We start from the raw sequence: 11,151 nt of genomic DNA on the forward strand, positions 1-11,151 counted from the left end.
CAGTAGCCACTAATTAATCAATTGAAATCATTTCCTTTCCTTTCCTTTCCTTTCCTTATTTTTGCCAATACATAATATGTAGCCTAATTAAGGTGCAGTTGCCTGTATCATTAATTAAGTAAGTATAACACAATTTTTTTTATTGGGTTGAGATAATCAACTATGAATTATACTAACTGATATTCTTGAACAAGCTATTTTATCGTGGCTTTCAGTTTATCCCATCATCATCATCATCATCATCATCAGTCACCAGTGAAAACATGAAGAGACTGTCAGTAATGCAACGATCAACCATCATCACCACTGAAAGGCTGGCAGAGAATGCTCTTTGGCCTAAACTGAAGTCTGGCAGCATCATATGAATTATTTAGAACTATGTAACATGATGAAACTGGGCTGATGTCTTGAGTTTTTGGGTGATTCTCGTATGTTTCATCATCAAATTGTATAATTTATGAATTGCAGTTGTGTTTGCACAATTTATTTTTGTTTTGTTTTCTGATGGAGATAAGATCTCTCATAAATTAATATAAATAAAGTAGTGTATGAATAATTATGTGTCTACTGTTTATCACTGTGCTTTCAGGTCACTCTTTTTTACTTACGCTTATTTATATATATATATATATACAGTATATATACAGTATATATATATATATATATATATATATATACACAGTATATATACAGTATATATATATACATACATACATATATAACTATTTTGTTTGCTTTCCAATTATGATTTGACCAAGACAGAAAAGCCACCAACACCAGTTTAAATCTTGTGCCTGATCAAAGTTTGTTCTTCCTATATTGTACGATGATTCTGGTGATAGTGAGTGATTATCTGTCTCGTATGAAAACAGCTCTCACGTGGAAAGAAGGAAAAATAAATTCCTTTATGCCCCAGTTAGGACTTTAAAAAAAGAAGCAAAGCAAGTGCCACAGAAGTCAAAAATCTCTGTCTCATATCGGATTAAAATGTTTAGAGGAAAAGATTTATCCATTATCATGTATGCACATTGTCCTTCGTAGGAACTAAATTCCAAGTCATTGAGGGAAACAGCGTGTGTTAAACTACTCTGATCTCAAAGATCCAATGCAACAAAACGATCAGTACTTTGATAATAAATTATAATTAATTATAAGAAATCATTTAAATCCATATATGCAGAGTGAGAGAGAGAAGACAATGAATCATTTATTCAGCTTTAGGTTTGATGACATGGAAAATGAACTTGACACCACACAAGTATCCACACTATGAGGCTGAGCACGGCGCTTCAACCCCCTGACTTTTCATTAAAGCTCCACCATGAGATTAAAAAGACTTCCAGTCACACTTAGCGTGGTAATAAGCAAAATGTAAGCACGCTAACACATATAGTAAAACATTATAGCTGCTAAATGACTGCACATAATTGCTATTTTACCATATTTTACCGGTTAATTGTACGTCATAGAACACACTGATTTAGATGTAGAAAGTAAAAACATAAAATGTGGAAACGTCAAATATTTATCAATAAAACAGTATTCACAATTCACAGAGATAGATCTCGTAGAAACTAATATCATGGTGCTATTTATCTGCGTGATTTCATGACCATGTGTTTATTTATTTGTCACAGTGCATGAACAAATGGTCACATTGTAATTATTTTGTTGGATTTCCCTCTGATGTTTAGCAGCTTTTTCAAAGATACTTTGATTTCTTGCGTCTGCAGAACGTAAACAATGGGGTTTAACATGGGAGGAAACACAGAGGTCAGAGACAGGTTAATAATCCTGGCATTAGGGTGTATTTTTTCCATCAGTGTAAATGTGACTAACAATGGGATGAAATAGATAGCTACCAGTAAAAGGTGACCGATACAGGTCTTAAAGGCTTTGAGTCCTTCATGAACCGTCGCCACTTTCGCCAAAGTGCAGCCAATATACAGATAGCTTAACAAGATAAAAGCAAGTGGAATCCAGAAGAAAAGAACAGGGTACAAACAACTGAGGACATAATTGGGATAATGGTCATTGCAAGACAGTCGGTATATCTGGCCATGGTCACAGAAATAGCTGTTAACAAACGCAGGCGCACAGATAGAAAGTCTCGTAATGAGGCCAACAGCGATGAGAACGGCAATTATCGCAAAAGCCCAGAAAGCAGCGATCAAATACAGCATGAAATTCTGAGTCACTTTCACTTGATAGTGCAGCGGAAAAATAATAGCGATGAGTCTGTCGTAAGCGAGAGCCACCAGGTTGAACGACTGCATACAGAGGCAGGTGTAGCAGAAGAAAAGGAACGTCAAGCAGTCGTTGTAGGGGATGTTAGGATGGTTGAACAGGAAGATGTCAAGGACCTTTGGCACCAGGGCAGAATTACCAAACAGGTCCACAAATGCCAGGTTGAAAACTGCTATATATTTTGGACCTCTCAGGTTGTGATCCAAGAATATTACAACCATTACCGCTGTGTTTCCCACCACTGAAACAACATAGACAAAAAGCAGAAAGACAAAGTAATGTTTCACATTTGGGATGCCAGAAAAACCAGTTATGATGAAATAATCAGGATGCCTAAATGTGATGTTCTTCCCGAGAGCTGAGTTGAATAAGTCCATTGTAAAAATTAAAAATCTCTGTAGTTCACTAAGAGAAGTATACTCTTCTGTGTGTCAGCACTCTGTCGCCCAGTAGATGGATATAAGGTCTATCTGTCTCTGACAGATCTGTGTTTAGCTTTATCTGGTTTGACAGAGGCAGCTCTGGATGAACCAGCCCTCCTCTGTCAATTAGGTTCTACACCTATTCCCCTGTGACAGTTGTTTGGAAGCCACTCATCATCATCATCATCGTCGACGTCATCAGACAAGACCATCTTACTTCACTTGCAATGGAAAAATTATGTTTATTTGGGAAAGAAGAAGGCCAACACACATTGAGATGACCTCATCCCAAACATAAGTCCATTTTCTGCCTCATTCAAGCATTGCTGTACTTAAACCCCCCACTACCCCAGCACATCCACCTGTAAGCTCAGATATGGGGTTTAAAGTATGCTTATTACTCCTTTACGAAGCCCCAGACATGACATGGAGGAAAAAGAAACTGTGATTTGTGGCCACAAAATACTAATTAGTTCCCACATATTCATGAATCACCTGGAGAGCTGTACAAGTAAAGCAAGCGAAGAGGGCTTAAGCTTCGTGATGGACAGAGACTATAGTGTGATTGAGTTTTATTTTAGGTTGGGAATGAGTTACAAAGATATTCTCAAATGCCAATGTCGTGCCAAGGTTAGTTATCCCCGACAGGATTTGTATCCCCTGCTGCCGGAGCATGCATGCATTCAGCGAGGCAGGGCCACGTTGCTACCTGTAAAGTAACCTGGCTCTTAATATTCTGTTTCAATGCCTCTGGCTAATAATGATTCCTTGCAACACCAGGCTTTTGACAATATCTTTGTTACCTGGTTGCAGTCAGGTCAAGTGATGCTTCAGTAAAACATGGATAACTACACATAACTTACCAAAGTATTTCAGTAGTTATTTTCTTCTCTGTCTTTCTCTATGTGCATGCGTGACTATCGAAGGGCAGGGGAGAAAAACTATAGGCCAGATTGGGACCGCAGTGTTGTGGTAATTACTCCAAGGTCCACAGGTGGAGACAGAGATTCTGCACTGAGATTCTTCTGCATTCTGCACTGCTTTGAAACAACATTAAAACCATCGAGTGGTTTTATTGTAGTGGCCGACTGGCGTATCATCGCAAAACGCTCTCACCAGGAGTTTGCCCTGTTTTGTATGTCCATGTATTCTTTGAGCAATAAGTCGTACTTGGATAATATTCAACGTCCTCGTATAACCTCAAGCCCGCTCCTGTAGTCATTATGTTCTTCATTGTCTCTTTTGACCAAAGCAAGAGCACAACCACCAGCAGCACTGGAAAGTGTTGTGCTACAGGGAGCAACAATAATAATAATAACAACAATAATAATTTGATTTGGGCCACACATGTGGCACATGTGGCTAGCGCTGTTGCCTCGCAGCAAGAAGGTTGCTGGTTGTGCCTTTCTGTGTGGACTTTGCAAGTCGTCCCTGTGTGTGTTCTCCGGTTTCCTCCCACATGTCCAAAAACATGCAAAGGTTAATTGGACACTCTGCACCAGCAGCCATGCGACCCTCATGTGGAGGATAAAGAGGTAGACAATGTTTGGATAATGTTCCTCTATGTCAGACTGTTAAAACAACTCCATCATCATTCATCCTGCAGGTTTCATGGACACACTGGCTCTTCATCAGAGTCTACGTCATCTTTCTGACATTTGTCTATGTGGAACTCGATTGTTAAAACATATATCTATCTATATACATCTTAGTTCTTAGTTTAGATCTTAGTTTTCAACTCAAACTCGGCTCTTTTGCTGGCACTGGTTTATTACAGGTCATAAAAGGACACAGTTTTTAGATGTAGATTGTTCAAAAATAAAAACATTAAGTTACATCTGATTTAAGAAACACAAACTTCAGCTTCATTATAAGGATGTGACTCTAAATGAATTAAAAATAAGTTACAGCCTAGAGACTTCACATGGTTTTCATCAATAAAACATGACGAGTTTACTTTGTAGACTTTTATCACACAGACAGAAATAGTTATAGTAATCTCTAAAAGAACACTAAAGAGACAGTGCATGAACAAATGGTCACATTGTAATTATTTTGTTGGATTTCCCTCTGATGTTTAGCAGCTTTTTCAAAGATACTTTGATTTCTTGCGTCTGCAGAACGTAAACAATGGGGTTTAACATGGGAGGAAACACAGAGGTCAGAGACAGGTTAATAATCCTGGCATTAGGTTGTATTTTTTCCATCAGTGTAAATGTGACTAATGATGGGATGAAATAGATCGCTACCAGTGAAAGGTGACCGATACAGGTCTTAAAGGCTTTGAGTCCTTCATGAACCGTCGCCACTTTCGCCAAAGTGCAGCCAATATACAGATAGCTTATCAAGATAAAAGCAAGTGGAATCCAGAAGAAAAGAACAGGGTACAAACAACTGAGGACATAATTGGGATAATGGTCATTGCAAGACAGACGGTATATCTGGCCATGGTCACAGAAATAGCTGTTAACAAACGCAGGCGCACAGATAGAAAGTCGCGTAATGAGGCCAACAGCGATGAGAACGGCAATTATCGCAAAAGCCCAGAAAGCAGCGATCAAATACAGCATGAAATTCTGAGTCACTTTCACTTGATAGTGCAGCGGAAAAATAATAGCAATGAGTCTGTCGTAAGCGAGAGCCACCAGGTTGAACGCCTGCATAGTGAGGCAGGTGTAGCAGAAGAAAAGGAACGTCAAGCAGTCGTTGTAGGGGATGTTAGGATGGTTGAACAGGAAGATGTCAAGGACCTTTGGCACCAGGGCAGAATTACCAAACAGGTCCACAAATGCCAGGTTGAAAACTGCTATATATTTTGGACCTCTCAGGTTGTGATCCAAGAATATTACAACCATTACCGCTGTGTTTCCCACCACTGAAACAACATAGACAAAAAGCAGAAAGACAAAGTAATGTTTCACATTTGGGATGCCAGAAAAACCAGTTATGATGAAATAATCAGGATGCCTAAATGTGATGTTCTTCCCGAGAGCCGAGTTGAATAAGTCCATTGTAAAACAAACATTAACACAAAAATGAGACGTGGAGAAGTGTGCCCGTCTGTGTCAGCACTGTGTTGTTCAGTAGATGGATGTGAGTTCTTTCTTTCTCTGCATCTGTCTCTGACACAACTGTGTTGAACTTTATTTGATTTGACAGAGGTAGCTATGGATGGACCAGCCCTCCCCTCTCCTCATCATGTATACCCCTGTGACCGTTGTTAGAAGCCACTCATCATCAGACAAGGCCTACTCATCTTCACCATCATCGTCATACAAGGCTATTTTACCTTATTTACAGTGTAAATATGGTTCTTAGAAGAAGCAGACTGCCATTCATTGAGTTCAGTAGAGTTGTATAGACTCACAAAGTGAACTCAGTTGTTGTGGCCTCATCTCAACACCCACAACCAAAAATGTGAGTGAGGGTCAAAAGTGAGTTGAACATACTCTAGACAGCCATCATTAAAACAGACAACAAAGGTTAATAGTTTCATGACTGGGTCTATAAATGAAATGAGACTCAAACATAAACAAACTTCAAATAACAGTAAAAAAAAAAACACGGTAAAACCAACTTGTCCCACTACCTCTTGCCACACTTCCTTTCAGTTCGCCATAATAGCCCAATTTCCATCGGCACCCTGTTGGTCAATAGCACCAATGGCAGCCATGACTCCCCATTTATCCGGGCTTGGGACCGGCACTAGGACACCACTTGATGTGGCCCCCCCAATGACTGGGTTGGGTTTAATCAATTACTTCAAATTCACCATAAGTGTGAATGGGAGTCTTGTATCTGTGTGTTGGCCTTGTGATAGCCTGGTGACCTGTCTAGCATGTGCCCTACCTCCCCACCAATGTTAGCAGGGATTAGCTCCAGCTCCCCTACAGCCCTTGAAGAATAAGCTGTGTACATCATGGATGGACATCACTATTAGAAGAAAGCAGCCATTTCTAAAAAGCCCGAAAAAACAACAACCTTCCATGCTGTAACTCTGAAAATAGATGTTTATCAGATCAACCTATGTACTTATAATATATAATAACTGGCCACAATTGGTGTTCAAATTAGTGGCGTCATATTGCATAGGATGGAAAGCACCTATGCTTGTAGACATTCACACAATGTCTACTGCAAACCAGTGGAGGTTTCAGGTCTTTGAAACAGGGGAAGCAGCTCATTTTAGGCCCAGTTATTATCCATAAAATCTTACATAAATTCTGCAAACAAACAACTAGAACAAGGACACACGATAATTATGTAAAACTGTAATAGTGATTTTATTTTCAATGTACATATGTACAAATGACCGCAACCGTCATGTGGAGGATAAAGCGGTAGAAAATGGATTGATGTAGAAAATGAAGTGCAAGCAAGTAACACACGACGATCAGCTATTTGTGTGCAGATTTCCCTCACTAAATCCACACAGGACTGAGGCAGAAAAGGCGTCACAAGGTCTCAATTCTTGAAATACCACACAATGGTGTCAATACATACATTTATGTAGTGATAATTAAGGGATGCATGTTTTACACTTTACATTAAGGGCCACAAGGAACATTAATACATATATTCTTAAGAAATGATTAATTCAGTGCCATTAAACATACATAAAGTGTCAGATTTTCAACTTTACAGACGGATGCTGGAAAAAATAAAGGCATTTACAGTTACCTAAAGTGTTTAATGTTAATTCAAACTGTTATTATGACGATAACAGTAGTTTTATAGACCCTTTAATTATAATATGTGAATTAATAACGTCACTAACCTTAGTAACATGAATAAATGGTAAGTTAAACATTTAATCATGTTTATTCATTCAAAATGAAATGACATTACAAATAGAAAATCGCCTTTTTGTATGTCTGACATTTAAAAGATAAAAATCATGAAGAGACCATTAACAGAGAAAAAAATTAAATAGTTTCCTGTATCTTTGTTTTACTATTTTCCCCTTATTGTTCATACTATTTACTGTTTATATATAGACAGAAATGGTCATGTAATCAGTACTTTCCTCACATAAATCTTGGATTGTTTTGTGATCTTTAAAAGCTTTCTCAGTGATGTTTTGATTTCTTGTGTCTGCAGAACATAAACAATTGGGTTTAACATGGGAGGAAATACAGAGGTCAGAGAAAGGTTAATAATCCTGCCATTTGGATGAATATTTCTTCCCAATGTAAATGTGATTAATATTGGAATGAAATAGATGGCCACCAGTGAAATATGAGCTGTGCAGGTTTTAAGGGCCTTCACTCTTTCCTGAGCTGTTGCCACTCTAGTCAAAGCAAAGACAATACACACGTAAGTACCCAAGATGAAACTCAATGGAAGCCAAATAAGAATAACTATTAGAAATACAGCAAAGACACTTGTGGGTGTTTTGTCATTGCAAGCCTGTCGGAATATCTGACCATGGTCACAGAAATAGCTGTTAACAACCACAGAAGACTTACAGAAGGACAGTCTTGTGAGGAGGCCGACTGCCGTGAGGCACACAGCAATGGCAAAGAGCCAAAAAGAAGCAATCAAAGAAAACATGAACCTGTGAGTCACTCTCACTTGATAGTGCAGTGGGTAAGTAATAGCAATCAGTCTGTCATAGGAGAGTGCAATCAGATTAAGAACCTGCATTGACAGGGTGACATAGCAGAAGAAAAGGAATGTCAAGCAGTCGCTGTAGGATATGTGGTTATTGTTAAACAGGAAGAGGTCAAGGACCTTTGGAACCAAAGCAGTGGTACCAAACAGGTCTGTAAAGGCCAGGTTAAAAACTACTATATATTTTGGAGTCCACAGATTATGATCCAAGTAAATTACAGTCATCACAACTGTGTTTCCCACCACTGAAATAATGTAAACAAAAAAGAGAAAGATATAGTAATACATGACATTAGGTATTCCAATGAATCCACTTATTATAAAATATGCAGGACGCACAAAGGTGATGTTTTTGCCAAGAGCGGAGTTGAATAAGTCCATTGTTAAATTCTTGTCAGTGTTCAAATCTCCAACGCGCAAGGACAGATGTGGAGAACACCAATGTGCTCTGTTACAAAGTGAGTCTGCTTCTCTCTTGCTCCGTTTTAAAGAAGACATGACAAGCTCATCTGTTTGTGACAGATACGGTGACGGCCTGATCCCTTGAGTCTACATGCAAGCATTATGAAACTCAATTGCTGATTTCAGATATTTCAGGTATTCAGAAAAAGTTAATTGTGCACTTTGAAAACACATTTTTGTTTGTTTTTTTGTGGATCACAGGAAGAGTACTAAATTATTTTAAAATCTTGTATTAATCATTGCATCATTGGTTTTACTTTTTTACTGTCACTGTTTATACTGCTTACTGTTTATATGTAGAAGGAAATGATCATCTAATCAGTACTTTCCTTACCATTATCTTGGATTGTTTTGTGATCTTTAAAAGCTTTCTCAGTGATGTTTTTATTTCTTGTGTCTGCAGAACATAAACAATTGGGTTTAACATGGGAGGAAATACAGAGGTCAGAGAAAGGTTAATAATCCTGGAATTTGAATCAAGATTTTGTATGGTAGCTGAGATTAGTATTGGAATGAAATAGATGGCCACTAGTGAAATATGACCTGTGCAGGTTTTAAGGGCCTTCACTCTTTCCTGAGCTGTTGCCACTCTAGTCAAAGCAATGACAATACACACGTAAGTACCCAAGATGAAACTCAATGGAAGCCAAAGAAGAATAACTATTAGAAATAAAGCAAAGACACGTGTGGGTGTTATGTCATTGCAAGCCTGTGAGTATAGCGGTCTATGGTCACAGAAATAGCTGTTAACAACCACAGAAGACTTACAGAAGGACAGTCTTGTGAGGAGGCCGACTAACAGGAGAGTCACAGTTATGGCAAAGAGCCAAAAAGAAGCAATCAAAGAAAACATGAACCTGTGAGTCACTCTCACAGGATAGTGCAGTGGGAAAATTATAGCAATCAGTCTGTCATAGGAGAGCGCAATCAGATTAAGAACCTGCATTATCAGGGTGACATAGAAGAAGAAAAGGAATGTCAAGCAGTCGCTGTAGGATATGTGGTTATTGTTAAACAGGAAGAGGTCAAGGACCTTTGGCACCAAAGCAGTGGTACCAAACAGGTCTGTAAAGGCCAGGTTAAAAACTACTATATATTTTGGAGTCCACAGATTATGATCCAAGTAAATTACAGTCATCACAACTGTGTTTCCCACCACTGAAATAATGTAAACAAAAAAGAGAAAGATATAGTAATACATGACATTAGGTATTCCAATTAATCCACTTATTATAAAATATGCAGGACGCACAAAGGTGATGTTTTTGCCAAGAGCAGAGTTGAATAAGTCCATTGTTAAATTCTTGTCAGTGTTCAAATCTCCAACGCACAAGGACAGATGTGGAGAACACCAATGTGCGCTGTTAAAAAGTGAGTTTGTTTCTCTCTTGCTCCGTTTTATTAAAGAAGACATGACAAGCTGCTCTGTTTGTGACAGATACGGTGACGGCCTGATCCCTTGAGTCTACATGCGAGCATCACAGAACTCAATTACCGATTGCAGCTGTTTCAGGTATTCAAAGAGGTCATTGGGCACTTTGAAAACATGTTTTTGTTTGTTTTCTCGCGGATCACAAGAAGAATAGTACAGTAGTAAATTACCATTAACTCAATGTATGTGATAGAAAACATTCTGGACACAATAAAATATAGACAAGATGGACAAATATTAATCATTCAATAGGTTGCCTGACCCAATCCCAGCCTAAACACTATGAACTAAACAATGTATTATTGACCTCCTAATTGTGGTACGATCCTATATTTTCCAAACACATATCAGACCAAAATAAACAAGACTTTAAGTTTCCTAATATCTGCATTTCCTGGAGATTAATTTCAACCATTTTTGCACAATTTGAAATTTGTAATGACTATCACATAAGTAGAGGGACAACCAAAAAAAAAGGCTGAAAATCCAGAAGTAAATGGGGGCAGTGATGTAATAATACAGATACCAACTGTTGTAAAACACCAAAGTTGATGATGAAGAAGAAGAAGAAGAAGAAGACATGAATATAGTAAATTATCATGTGACTGATGTTAGGTTTTGTTTTAGCGACATATTACAGATACAATCCAAACTGCTTATGTATCACTGGAGCAGAAGTTATACTGGCAACCATGCTGTGGTCAAGCATGTTCTGATTTGGTGCTGGACTAAGGCAGAAAAGAAGCAAAAAAGTCTGTGTTTAGTTTCTGAGTCTGAATCTCAGGGCACATCCTTGTCAATGTCTACTTTGCTTGAATTAACTTTTGTTACCTGCAGAATATAGCGTTGGTGTGTAGTCTACTAGTAAACTGTATTTCTTTTCACCATCAACCAAAACATTGTTGTGGATTCGTCTGCAGAGAAGAAACCACTGTGATGTGTGGTTTCAAAATATAATCCACAGCCGGACACAAC

The 11,151-nt window shown here is 38.3% G+C and overlaps 4 protein-coding genes across 4 annotated transcripts; all 4 read right to left on the reverse strand.

The window, feature by feature from the left end:
• Positions 1–1,216: 1,216 nt before the first annotated feature.
• On the reverse strand, positions 1,217–2,685 carry LOC131458717 (olfactory receptor 1361-like). Its single transcript, XM_058627934.1, has one exon. The coding sequence runs from the start codon at positions 2,622–2,624 to the stop codon at positions 1,653–1,655; it is 972 nt and encodes a 323-aa protein (XP_058483917.1). The 5' UTR covers positions 2,625–2,685; the 3' UTR covers positions 1,217–1,652.
• Positions 2,686–4,708: 2,023 nt separating this feature from the next.
• LOC131458681 (olfactory receptor 1F1-like) lies at positions 4,709–5,680 on the reverse strand. The gene has a single exon (XM_058627883.1). The coding sequence runs from the start codon at positions 5,678–5,680 to the stop codon at positions 4,709–4,711; it is 972 nt and encodes a 323-aa protein (XP_058483866.1).
• Positions 5,681–7,676: 1,996 nt separating this feature from the next.
• Positions 7,677–8,663, reverse strand: LOC131458682 (olfactory receptor 6C4-like). The gene has a single exon (XM_058627884.1). It carries the CDS (start codon positions 8,661–8,663, stop codon positions 7,677–7,679), a length of 987 nt encoding a protein of 328 aa, XP_058483867.1.
• A 391-nt stretch (positions 8,664–9,054) lies between these two features.
• LOC131458683 (olfactory receptor 8G17-like) lies at positions 9,055–10,038 on the reverse strand. Its single transcript, XM_058627885.1, has one exon. The coding sequence runs from the start codon at positions 10,036–10,038 to the stop codon at positions 9,055–9,057; it is 984 nt and encodes a 327-aa protein (XP_058483868.1).
• Positions 10,039–11,151: the final 1,113 nt, after the last annotated feature.

Source organism: Solea solea, chromosome 4 (genome assembly GCF_958295425.1).
Source record: "Solea solea chromosome 4, fSolSol10.1, whole genome shotgun sequence".
NCBI classification, from domain to species: Eukaryota; Metazoa; Chordata; class Actinopteri; order Pleuronectiformes; family Soleidae; genus Solea; species Solea solea.

Bases quoted from the DNA above. Each gene is read 5' to 3' on its own strand.
- LOC131458717 (XM_058627934.1), bottom strand. From the start codon at position 2,624: ATGGACTTATTCAACTCAGCTCTCGGGAAGAACATCACATTTAGGCAT.
- LOC131458681 (XM_058627883.1), bottom strand. From the start codon at position 5,680: ATGGACTTATTCAACTCGGCTCTCGGGAAGAACATCACATTTAGGCAT.
- LOC131458682 (XM_058627884.1), bottom strand. From the start codon at position 8,663: ATGGACTTATTCAACTCCGCTCTTGGCAAAAACATCACCTTTGTGCGT.
- LOC131458683 (XM_058627885.1), bottom strand. From the start codon at position 10,038: ATGGACTTATTCAACTCTGCTCTTGGCAAAAACATCACCTTTGTGCGT.